This window comes from Amyelois transitella, chromosome 11 (genome assembly GCF_032362555.1).
Source record: "Amyelois transitella isolate CPQ chromosome 11, ilAmyTran1.1, whole genome shotgun sequence".
NCBI classification, from domain to species: Eukaryota; Metazoa; Arthropoda; class Insecta; order Lepidoptera; family Pyralidae; genus Amyelois; species Amyelois transitella.
The window spans coordinates 8,333,688-8,347,306 of record NC_083514.1 but is presented as its reverse complement, the minus strand read 5'-3'; the positions used below and the strand labels follow the sequence as shown (position 1 = coordinate 8,347,306).

Below are 13,619 nucleotides of genomic sequence, written 5' to 3'. Positions count from 1 at the left end.
ACATTGAACCCTATTTCAATAAGACCTAGTTCTATTTTGAGAAGCGAGACAGGACTGTTGAACTCCAGTTGGTCATGATTTGGCTCGTTCAGTCGGTTACGCGCTCGACACGCACCAGGCCCGAGCGCCGCATTTGAATACCAATACCGTCCCCACACGACACGCGCGCATGCTATACTATACTACTCACAACTACTTCTCCACTCACTGTACTATCTTACTACTATCTATTAGCGGGAAGGCTGTCGAAGCGAAGTCCCGAGGATCCTCAAAATTTAGTTTCAACCAATTGGTCTTGGGATCCAAAGGATTAGGTGAGCGACGCTCTTCGCCTGTATATACTCCGTCTGCTCGGTTCTAGACTACGCGCTACCTCTATCTTTATTCTCTCTATCTCTGTCTATCTCACTTGCTCTAAGCTACAACTTCTTGCCAGTAGCGATTTCTCTCTTGCCTATCTTCTATCTTCTGTATTCTCTATCAATCTTTCGTCGTGCATGCACACTAGATATTGTGACATACAGAATACTATTATGGCTAACGTTCGCTATTGCCGTTAACAAAGAACGGACGGGACTCGAAAGAACGCTGCGAGATATTCCGGCTCTGATCACTCCTGTAAATTGCTGGTTAGATACTGAACAGTTTCGAAGACCACAGTCAAGAACAGAGACACTCCGACACTGTCACAAACATCACTGAAGACAACACAAGGTACGAGGATCACACACACAGAAGATCGGCGCACATTGACAAGACCTACACAATGAAGCACACACATATAGACTGGCGCCGTCGCGTAATCAATACATGTGCGTGTGAGTGTCTTCTCTGCGCCGTGGGACCAGAAACGACGATATGCATGTCTTTTTCTTTTCCGCATTCCAAAAACATTTAAAATATGTGCTAAATGTTCTTTGTAAAAGACTTCGCACAAACATATAGAGCTCCTGACATTTCGCGAAATTACTTGATGCTATTTGCGCCGTGCACGCTAGGAACAGAAAAAGGCAATGCACGCGAACCTAGCCCGTCGCTGGCGTCCCAAGCGGCTTAGCCCGAATGCGCCTCCTAAAGAGCTCAAAATACACGAGGAAGTAAAATAAGAGTACCCCCATTTTGCCGACAAGCGTTCTACTCGTAATCTCTCACTTAGTAGTTCCGTTCGCCCTGCAATGTTCGCACAATTTGTCTTAAATGTATTTGAATGCGTTTTTCTCTTTTTTCTCTCGTCACTGACTTTATATGGGCCGCTGGTAACCCGTACAGCCATAAGGAGTGAGTACAAATTACTATAGTGCTTGTTTTGATGTGCGTTTGTGCTTGTGCCTAAGCTTTATGTAGTTAAAACTCTTCTTAGCAACTTAATCTGATGATTTATAACAAACTGCAAGCGGTTGCCCATTGAGCATGTCTTCAGGCGTTTGGAAAGACTTGGCGTGACTTTTATTGCAGTGAACGTCCCCAAGTCCGACTTCCCGAAGCATGAGCCCTTGCAGTGTGTGATACAAGATTATAGTTATAGTTTATGCTGCTTTGGACAACTAATAGATGATACTTACTAAATGTTCACTCTATGTAAAAGCTTGACGATTTTAGTTGTACTAAACGATGTGGATTGGAAGGTAATGGATTTTTATTGGTTATGGTGATGTGAAAGGGCGTAATGATAATCTCAGTGTGTGTTGGTATTCAAATGCCCGATCGAGATGCTGAGCGGCGAATGTTAGACAATCGCCGGACCCGAATACTCTATCAGCACTGCGACGGCGTTTACCGACCGCACTTCAACTATTAACTTTTGAAATTCCAGCGCTGTGACCAGCCTTTGACGCTTAATTCCAACTTTAGGCCCTTGAAATTCGCTTTAGGTAGTTTTTTCTCTAGCACGCTCCCGTAGATGCTGATAGGGCATTTAGGTCAGTTTTCGAGCAAATCAGGGAGAGATGTCTCACATTTTGTTTGTATGCTCACAGTGCCTGGAGAACCCCAAGACGTGAAGGTAACAGCCATCAACTCCACCTCTATCCATGTGACGTGGAAACCGCCGCATGAAAAAGAGAAGAATGGGATTATCCGAGGTTACCATGTTCATGTGCAAGAAATCAGGGAAGAGGTAAACTGTTCATCTCCAAATAATCTATACTAATGTTATGAAGATACAATTAGATACAATTTTGTAACTTTATTGTTTTTGTAATGTAAAAAAAAATTCTTAGGCTTTGTGACTATGAACTACGCACAAAGCCGTGGTGAGCCACTAGTTTAAAATATAAAGGGTGACTACTTAATCTATTCACGCGAAGCCGAGTTAGGTCTGGCCAAAATTTAATTACGCTCGTAACGTTCTATAAAATTATTGTAATTCTTGCTTTTTGCTATTCTTAGGGCAAGAGTCTTCTAAATGATCCAATGAGATTCAACGTGATGGATGAAACTACACTCGAGCTGAACATCTCAGGTCTGCAGCCCGATACCAAATATAACGTCCAAGTAGCTGCTCTGACAAGAAAAGGCGACGGTGACCGAAGTGCGCCGGTGTCAATAAAGACACCCGGCGGTGTGCCAAACAGGCCTACCGTTAACCTGAAGTAAGTCATTTAAAATTATGTTCCATACTCGTAGTAAATCTTCAATCATTGTTTTCTAACATCGTTTTGTTTTTCAGGGTCTTAGAGCGAGAGCCGGTTGTGTCTATAGAAATAGAGTGGGCAAGGCCAACACAAACCTACGGAGAATTATTGGGATACCGATTACGATATGGTATCAAAGATCAATTACTAGATGAAGAGAACTTTGGAACAAAAGTCACGTCTCACAAAATAAATGACTTAGAAAGAGGCGTACAGTACGAGTTTCGGGTAGCCGGGAAAAATCATATTGGCATTGGACAGGAAACAATTAAATATTGGCTCACACCAGAAGGAGCACCAAAGGGCCCCCCGACTAATGTTAGTTACCACTTCCAAACACCAGACATTATCAGCATAACATGGGAACCGCCTATAAGAGCAGACCGAAGTGGTCAGATTAAGAAATATGATGTCCAATTTTTCAAGAAAGGTGATCAGTCGTCGGTTATTGAAAAGAAAACTGAAGCAACCAAAGCTGTGTTTACTGGTTTAGAGGAAGATGCTCACTATGTTTTCAAAGTTAGGGCTTACACAATACAAGGAGTTGGTCCTTATAGTAAAGAGATAACAGCACATACTGAAAGAGATATTGGCAGAGCGCCTATGTCTGTAAAAGCTGTCGCAACTTCAGAGTCTGGTGTAGAAGTATGGTGGGAAACATTCCGATCAAGAAAGAAGATTATTGGGTATGTCATATTTTACACTATGACACCAGTAGAAGACCTAGATGAATGGAAACAGAAAAGTGTACATGTAACGCACTCGGCAGACCTTGAAAACTTGGAGAAGTTTGCGGAATATGCCGTCGCAGTGGCGGCCAGAACTGCAGATGGCCTAGGTAGATTATCAGAAAAAGTTACTGTTAAAGTTAAACCAGAAGAAGTGCCTTTAAATTTGAGGGCTCAAGATGTTTCCACGCACTCCATGACTTTATCATGGACATCCCCATTACGCTTAAATCCCGTTAGCTATAAGATTTCATACAACGCAATTAAAGAGTTTGTTGATTCATTAGGTATGACGCAAACCCAAGAAATACCGAAAAGAGAAATCATAGTTAAGCATGACAGAACGTCATATTCTATCAATGATTTATCTCCATTTACCACCTATAATGTAAATGTAAGTGCCATACCCAACGATGACTCTTACAGACCACCGACAAAGATCACTGTAACTACTCAGATGGCTGCACCAAAGCCTATGGTGAAACCGGATTTCTATGGTGTCATTGAAAATGAAATTCTTGTTATTCTACCTCAAGCATCCGAAGAATACGGACCCATTTCTCATTATTACCTAGTTGTAGTACCTGATGATAAGGCTCATAATCATAAACATCCCGATCAGTTCCTAACCGATGATTTAATTAAAAGTAACGTCAGAACTGACGACGAAAACGCTCCTTATATAGCTGCCAAATTCTTGCAACGAAATATTTTGTACACATTCCATCTCGGAAATGACGAAATGTATGAAGGTTTTCTTAATAGAAAATTGAATCCAAGTAAAAAGTATCGTGTGTTCGTTCGAGCTGTTGTAGATACACCCCAAAAACATCTTTATACGTCCAGTCCATTTTCGGAATATTTGTCACTCGATATGCGAGAAGCCCCACCTGGCGAAGAACCAAGCAGACCGGATCCCAAAGATATAAATGGCGATCCAGAAATTAGAATTGAGGAAAATAGGAAAGAAGCTGGTATGGTTTGGGTTATTGGTCCTATCATTGCAGCTCTGATGTTGTCGTTATGTTTCGTCTTACTGTTCATATTGAAGAGACGAAGACAACCCTGTAAAACTCCGGACCAAGCGGCAGTGACTCGGCCATTGATGTCAGCAGATGTTGGATTTGGAGCGCCATCAGATCCAGTAGAAATGAGACGTCTCAATTTCCAAACTCCAGCTATGATTTCACATCCTCCAATCCCAATCTCTGAACTTGCCGAACATATTGAAAGATTAAAATCTAATGATAACCTTAAATTCTCTCAAGAATACGAAAGCATAGAACCTGGTCAACAATTTACGTGGGACCATTCCAACATGGAAGTTAATAAGCCTAAAAATCGTTACGCTAATGTCATTGCGTATGACCATAGTCGCGTCATTCTCCAGCCTATCGATGGAATACTTGGAAGTGACTACATAAATGCTAACTACTGTGACGGCTATCGTAAACATAATGCCTATGTAGCAACCCAAGGCCCGCTTCAAGAAACCTTCACTGATTTCTGGCGAATGTGCTGGGAACTTCGAACATCAACTATAGTTATGATGACTAAGTTGGAAGAACGGACAAGGATTAAGTGCGACCAATATTGGCCTAGCCGAGGTAGTGAAACATATGGCATGATGACGGTAACAATCGCTGAAGTTCAGGAACTTGCCACTTATTGCATTCGAACCTTCCAAGTAACGAGGAACGGAGGTGCCGAGCGTAGGGAGATCAAACAACTACAATTCACTGCTTGGCCTGACCACGGCGTTCCGGACCACCCTGCTCCCTTCCTTCAATTTTTGCGTCGTGTGCGAGCACTGAATCCTCCTGATGCCGGCCCCCTCGTCGTTCACTGTTCAGCTGGCGTCGGCAGGACAGGATGCTTTATCGTTATTGATTCCATGCTCGAAAGGGCTAGACATGAACGCACTGTTGACATTTACGGTCATGTAACTTGCCTGAGAGCTCAACGAAATTACATGGTGCAAACCGAGGACCAGTATATCTTTATCCATGATGCATTACTTGAAGCTGTCGTCTGTGGCGATACTGAAGTTCCTGCTCGTAACTTGCACGCTCATATTCAGAAACTGATGCGTGTTGACTCCATTGAAAATATTACTGGCATGGAATTGGAATTCAAGAAGTTAGCTAACATGAAAGCTGACTCGAGCCGTTTCGTTTCTGCTAGCCTGCCATGCAACAAGCACAAGAACCGTTTAGTTCACATCTTGCCGTACGAGTCGAGTAGAGTTTGTTTGACTCCGCGCGACGGATCTGATTACATTAACGCGTCGTTTGTTGATGGATATAGATACCGATCGGCTTATATAGCAACGCAGGGACCACTTCCTGATACAACAGACGATTTCTGGAGGATGCTCTGGGAGCACAATTCCACAATCATTGTTATGCTCACCAAGCTGAAAGAAATGGGAAGAGTGAGTATCATATATTTTTTATAAATAATAAATATATTTTTGTTGGTTAAAATATTAATAATTAACTTACTTCATTTTTAGGAGAAATGTCACCAGTACTGGCCTTCGGATCGTTCTGTGCGCTACCAATGTTTCGTAGTTGATCCCATCGCTGAATACAACATGCCTCAGTACATTTTGAGGGAGTTTAAGGTAATATTCTTCTGATTATTTAACAGGTTGTTTTATAATAGATTCGCGCGTACTTGACCTCAATGTGCCTGGTGGCATCTTTATGAAATCCTTAACTTTTGCCATTTGCCAATAAGATGCATTGTTTCTTCAAAATTTTCAAGATTTTTTTGTGTAACCTAAAGTCTCCAAATCTGTTACTTTATCAAGTACACCAATAAAAGTACCTGTTAAAAAATCTACAATTATTATGACATACATTCAAAGAACAATGGTCCTATAGAACAAACACTAGTCGAATTGCCTGTAGAAATGACCATTCTCAATTGCCTTATCTCTTATAATTCATAAAATGTCACATACATGGATGATGTTTACCTTGTAGGTCACAGACGCCCGTGACGGGGCATCACGGACGGTCCGTCAGTTCCAGTTCACAGACTGGCCCGAGCAAGGAGTCCCGAAGAGCGGAGAAGGTTTCATCGACTTCCTTGGACAAGTGCACAAGACCAAGGAGCAGTTTGGCCAAGATGGGCCTATTACTGTGCATTGCAGGTACGTTTATTAACAGATTTGTTAGGTTCATATGCATAAATCAGTTTCCAGCTGGTACCACGTATGGCGTTTATTTAAAAGCACCTTAGAGTTAATAAGAAAGACTAGCAGTCTTCTTCTTCTTCTTCAGTACTTACTTTTTTATTCTCATCCTACCAGATTTATTGAGTTTCTAAAGACAACATGAAAATAACACCTTAAAAACTGTTAAAACAAATCTTTAACGATCGTCTTTTTACTTACAAGTTTATTTATTTAGTTAATCCCCTAAAATTCTTGAACTTCTATGTTATGCCATCAAACTTATTACGAAGGAATCGTAAAAAAAATGACAAACAAATAGCTCTCGCCATGTAATACCGTGACTTTAATAAGTGTTTTTGTTACAGCGCCGGTGTGGGTCGCACTGGAGTGTTCATAACGCTATCGACGGTACTAGAGCGCATGCAATACGAAGGCGTGGTCGACGTGTTCCAAACGGTGCGCACTCTACGTACGCAACGCCCCGCTATGGTGCAAACAGAGGTACGAGTATTAGAGTTGTTTTTAATTTTTAATTATTTAAAGCGTCGTCTCGGTATGTTTTATTTAAGAAGAAAAATTATTCTTTTTACTTGTAAGCACTTTTCTCCTGGTATTTATCTTGGTCTTTTCTGAAAGCTAGAGAGATTCTGAAACTGAAAAGAGTTCATTGTTAAAGAACTAGAATCTAACGAAATTGAATCAAGATTACAAATACGTTTGACTGAATGTGCAGGTTTTGCTAATATTTTCCATCGCTCACCCTAAGATCATCATTTGGTGATACATCACTTCAGTGTCATTGATGGCCGCAATGGAATTTCAACCAATACGTCTTGCTTCCGGGCAGTCCATAATGATTCTACTTATATATATAATCTAAGATTAATAAGGCAATAGCACATTTTTGTCTTTCAAATGAGAATTGAATACGATGTCTATATCACTCACAGGGTAGGGTCTTTAAAAGACTGAAAGACCGCGGTCAACTGTATACCTATATCATAAAATTGAAATTCAAAAAGTGACAGGTACTAGTCCATCGCCTACAGGAAGAATCTCAAGTTTATTAGCCTTTCCCTTAGTCGCTTTTTATTACAATTTGTTATCGAGAAATATAATTGATTTAATAGTGTTCTGTATCAAATCTTTTTTTAATCAGGACCAGTACGATTTCTGCTACCGAGCTGCGCTGGAGTACCTGGGCTCGTTCGACCACTACGCCAACTGACGATGAGATATGCTCGTCTAACGGAACTGTCGCTTACGTACTTAATCGCCCGTGTAGATCGCTGGATGTCCGAGAAATGTGCACAGATCTTAATTATATGATGCACAGTCCGTAATTATAAGCGCACAAGGCGTAATTATAAACGCACAGGGCGTAACTTTAAGCGCACAGTGCATAATTATTTGTGCACGGTGCATAATTATTTGTGCACAAGGCATAATTTATGAGTGCACAGATCGTCTCATGAATCTCATCATATTCATAAATTGTAATTTATACCAATTTAATTTAAAATGTACCTAATTACTTTTAGGTTACATTTACGACTATCATTTATGTAATCGAATCTTACTTTATTAGTGATTGAAACTTGATGAGAAATCACACAATAGTATTAACTATTGCTACGATTTCATTGTAATCAAAATTACCTCTGATCCAATATATCTTGTGGCACGTTTCTCGGAATGCCTTCCTGATAGACACCCGAGAAAGACAATAAATTATTTAATATATTATTGCGTAGATGAAAGTATTTTATTGTATTTCTTGGTTGTACTTTGCGACGCTTGCTGTTAAGTAGTTGTCTCCCATTCAGACTGACCGTTAGGAAAACATCATTTTCACTTATATAACTTATGAGGCTAACATATTTATGAGTGCCTAGGAACGCAACTTATGATGTAAATTTACGAATGTGACCACTTAAACATGATTGTGAGTCTAAAGGGTAATAAATATAATATTAATTATCCTACTACTTATGATAGACCTTACGCCTGTTCTAGCTATTTATAACTCTATGGAACGGAATGTTGAAGTCCATATATACAGTTAAAGTATACTTAGATGCATTTAAATATTACGACAGATTTCCAAAAGTATTTAATGATCGGTGTACCGCGTTGAAAATTATCATTTGCAAAAAAAAAGTAAATAGTGATTGAAACAGTGCGCTTAGATAATTACATAAATGACTTAACATACTTATATTCAATACTGATCGTCACATATATATGCAAACTTATTGTAAAATGTATAAATAGTTATTGCAGCTGTAATTAGAAGTTTATTTTTCATATCGGGTGTTAAAATACATATATGTTAAGTAGTGTATATTGTGGTAACTCGTTTCATGATTGCAATACATTATTATAACTCTTTAGACGAATCGGCTGTGTCATGTGGATATATGTGTCAGTCCTGTGCGTAGAAACTTATGTAAATAGCTTTACTTTCGATTAACTCTTTATTTTTATAATGTTTTTTTTTTCTCGCCTGTCAGCAAACTTTAGGTATCTGATATGGATCAATAATATTTTTTTTAGGATATGCTTTGAATAAAATTGCCGCTTGCTTTTAGTAATGATCGTGATTTAATGACATATCTAAATGTAGGTAGAAAATGTTCTGTCGGTGTGGTATTGTTTGGACCTGGTTTGGAAAGGTTGGTCAACTATCTTAAGCTAGAAATGAGGATATAAGAACATTAAAGGCACTGTGAACCGCGAAAACGCGATATATAAGAGTTAACTATACGAGCAATTTCATGCTTTTTAATTCGCAACATGTATTCCTATTTTTTTCGAAACGCGATGGACGTTCGTATGATCGTGTGACTTGCGATTGCGACTTCACTATATTAAGCTATCTTTAAGTATTAATCTTTTACAGTAATCCCCTTGCCTAGTATCGTATAAGGTTTTTAGGTTTTTCACTCGTTTTATACAATATACCTACTTGTATCTATTTATCTACATATAAGTTAAATTTGAGCTTGTATGTAAATTAGGGAATAAATTCTCATCGCGTTTTCTCACGTTATACGCAGTTACGCGAAGAATTTAAAAAGAACTCCTTTCTAATTATGATAACCGTTAACTAAGTACGTCTCGATTTGGTCGGTTAATGCGACCGGTCGTTCGAACTGCCAATCGTTTCACTTAGTTATAAAATAAAGTAAATTTTTAAACCAATAAAATACGAGTAAACGTAGATTTAATGACATAATTGTTAAATTGAGGTTATAGTGAAATTTAATACTCGTTGATGAATCATGTTAGCGGGATTTGATATACTACGCGCTAGTGGAATGGGGAGCTAAATACTTTTGTTTTTTTTTTATTATTTTGTGGCAGCTTAGTACGGTAGCTAATCTAATTAGCACTCCATTCAAAGTCATTTACTATAAAAATATATTTAAATTAAGATTAAAATAATATTATTATACTTACTCCGTTTGTCCAACCGTTTTAGTTGAAATTATCATAACATTTAAATTTATCTCGTACGTACCACGTAAAATGGGTAATGAGTGGAGTGCTTTTTTTATTTCTATTTTACCAGTAATACAGCTTTATTAATTCATTCCGTTTATTGTTAGGTGGTAAAAATATCTTCCATTTTCCGAATCACATGTTAAGAATCCATATTGAAAGATTACGCACACGTCATATTGTTATTTTTTTTTGTTGTGCTTATAAGTGTATATTTTTAAATAGCCATAATTGCATTATATTCTATGTTATACCATACCACGGTGCTTTTCCAGTGTAGTACAAAATACATGTGTTGCCAGTGCATTTGATTGCATTATATAATTTATGTAAATTATTTCATTTATTTTTATGAATCTGACTGTACAATTGAACAAATAAATGTTGCGTTTGTAAAAGACTGATTTTTGTAATTTTGATTCGTTCGTAATAAATTGTTTTGTGATTAATTTTTGTGTAAACCTTTACTTAATTGCCGGTGAAAATTGTATACGTTTTTAATATACTTAAGTACTTATTTGTAAAGCTCTTCGTTTAGGTGCGAGATATTTTAATGAATATTTTTAAAGATAATGATTTATTGTTTAATTTTTCTTTTCACAAGAAATAAAATCATGTGATGAAACTAACATGCATTAATCATGAACAGTGATTTTTTTCCATTGCCTATTGACAATGCCCATGTACCTACCTAAAAATTTAATGTATAAGTATGCTATTTAAAATTATCTCGCCTAAACTACAAGCTATTCTATTTCTTCTGTTCAACGAGTGCGATCCTATGAATATTTTTATTATTGTGTCCTCTTGCACACATTGATTTGCTAAAGGGGACGTGGTTGTTCGCGCTAAGCGTCCTTGCTTACAAATTGAAAACAATTATTTTAGTGCAATTAAAATGGCGGACGTAATATGGCGGGAGGATTGAATGTATTTGTAGGAGTTAGTAGACGATTATTTTGTAAAAATATCCCGCGCTGCGTCTCGGGACACAGTGGATTCGCAAAATTATACATATGTATATGAAGAAATAAATTTATGTGAGACCATAGTGTTGTTTTTAATTTAACATTACAAGACTGTCATCTGACCTGTAGGTAATTCTGTATGAAACAGAGTGTTGGACAACGAAAGCTACGGATGAAAGGTAAATGGATGCAAGTGAGATGCGAATGTTAAGATGGATGTGTAGAGTGACAAGAATGGATAAAATATATAACGAGTATATAAGAGGAAGTATGAAAATAGCGCCAATAAATGAAAAGAAGATTGGTAATAAGCTGAGTTGGTACGGACACATCACGAGAAGAGAGGAAAGTCATGTTACTAAAAAAGCCTTAAATATGGAATTGGAAAGTTTAAGAAATAGGGGAAGACTGAAAACCTGATGTATGGACGGCGTAAAGGATAGTATGAGTAGAAAGGGAGTGACCAGTGAGATGGCAATTGACAGAAGTAATTGAAAAAAAACTAAGAAACTGTGCCGACCCCAAGTAAAAAGTGGTAAAAGGTAAAAAGTTACGACAAAGAAGAATATACTTTATAACATTACAAATATAAAGCGTGTTTTGTTTAATTAATCGTGGTCAGAATTAATAAAAGTGAGTTTCAATAAAATTAAACTAAACATGATATTATCCTTCTTTTTCCGGTTACATTCTCCACCCTTCTAGAGAGGAGCCCGGGGTCCATGTTGACCGTGATCCTGGATCCTGGTCAGGTTTTTACACAATACCTACGCTAAGTATATTATCGTAAAATCTTAATCAATTTACCTATAAAAAATATATCATGGAATTCTTATGCCATTACACTGCCTGTGTTTATCGATAGGTACAGCAATATCGCACCACCCATTTAATGTTTTTCTGATTAGTCAGCTGGTTGACAGGTATTGAATGCGAAACGGCATTAAGTCCGCCTTTTGTACATTTTATTTTGTGCAATAACGTTTTTAATTAAAGAAATAAATATTTGTAGATGACCCATTATACCATCATCCAATCTCCAATTTACAATATGGTTATTAAGCGTCATGATAAAAGCAATAGCACAATGTCGTCCGCAAATTGGCACTATGAATAGCTATGTGCCTTTAATTATAATGTCCGTCATCGTCTCTCATGGGAGAGTTTATTGTGTAGGCTGTCCCTGGAACTACTTGTATGGAAACGGCAAAAATATTCAAATTATCTTCATTTAATTTAAAAAAATTCAATGTACTCGTATTTCAAACTGCAGCAGACGGTAAAATCTATCTTCTTCTGGACAATTCAGCTGACATTTCATTTCAAAAAAGATTTTTAGTAGAAATTTCAATTAACTTAGTAAAATTTTGTGATCAAAACAGCTAGCTTTTCAAACGAATGAGGCAGATGAAACTTAAACCAATTAAATGTCTTAACCAAAGCGAATTCTCAAAACACAATTGTGGATCCAGGCGGGATATATCTTCGTCAATCCATTGTGGGTATCCTAAGACGTCTCCAGAATTCTCAGGCCTTTGAAGTCCGATATGCATAGCCGTGATATTGCATAAGTCGCCCGATTTGCAATATGAATCGCATTCAGTGGGTGTTAGCTTGCATATCAATGGGACGTTCTAATTTAATGAAAGCAGGCCGAGATCTAGTTTCAAATTGCGGGTTCAGTCAACCACAGAAATAAGTATTTAGGAGAATAGAATAACTTTTTATTTAGGTTAATAACTTTTTATTCCCATGAAAGTGTGAAGAATTATAGACAAAATAAGATTTATTTTTTTATTAACTAAGTATAATGTTGCGATTAATGCATTTTGACTCTCAGTCTATCTTTAACGGACGGAACAGGTGGCAAACAAAAAGTTCCAATCGACACCAATGGACGAACGAAACGTTTTTTCCCACTCATATCCAGTGGGGAAAACAGGGCAAAGACGGCCTTGAAACAACCCATAGAACCCTTTCAATTTACTATCATATTGTGGTCTCCCTCTATTCAAGATTTCGAACCGTATAAGAATGTTATAGCTAGTTGTTTGGTTACCTGTACCATTTTGATCTCGAAATGGCCACGCAAACGAATACCCGGACAAAAGGTAATTCGTAACGCCGTCAAATATACTCCAAGCGTAATGAAGCCAAATGAGCGTAATTTTTAACCGACTAGGTTCACCGCATTTTTATATTAACTTTCTTGATGATCTTATGTTTGTGTGGATAAGGCTTGAAGATATTATAGTAAGTATATAAGTATTGAGAGTAAGACTACGGTATGTTGTTCTTTTTTATTTGTTTAACGATAGCTTTAATTCGCAATTTAGTAATTAATAGCTTACTGGTACTTTTGCTATTGGATACATTATAAACCAGAAAGCAAAGGGTGGCACTTTTTGGTTGATTTGTGACAACGTTTGAGCAAGTGATGTTCTTAAATCCGTGTAGTATACTGGTTTTAGATTAACCTAAGATACTTACTAGTATGACAAACTACTTAGTATGAATAATTGTATTTAGAGTGGAAAAGTCAAGAAGACTCGTGTCCTTTACAAAGTAATTGTTGTTTGCCTAAAAAAAAAAGTAAAATTAT

The 13,619-nt window shown here is 37.6% G+C and overlaps 1 protein-coding gene across 2 annotated transcripts in view; it reads left to right on the top strand.

The window, feature by feature from the left end:
• Positions 1–8,774, top strand: part of LOC106141380 (tyrosine-protein phosphatase Lar) — a 365,581-nt gene extending 356,807 nt beyond the window's left edge. For both annotated transcript variants that reach the window (XM_060946413.1, XM_060946412.1), the window contains 7 exons: positions 1,977–2,116; positions 2,389–2,591; positions 2,669–5,795; positions 5,877–5,987; positions 6,352–6,521; positions 6,911–7,046; positions 7,705–8,774. In XM_060946413.1, coding sequence (XP_060802396.1) covers positions 1,977–2,116; positions 2,389–2,591; positions 2,669–5,795; positions 5,877–5,987; positions 6,352–6,521; positions 6,911–7,046; positions 7,705–7,773 — 3,956 coding nt within the window. In that variant the 3' untranslated portion in view covers positions 7,774–8,774. The remainder of the gene's footprint in view (positions 1–1,976; positions 2,117–2,388; positions 2,592–2,668; positions 5,796–5,876; positions 5,988–6,351; positions 6,522–6,910; positions 7,047–7,704) is intronic.
• Positions 8,775–13,619: the final 4,845 nt, after the last annotated feature.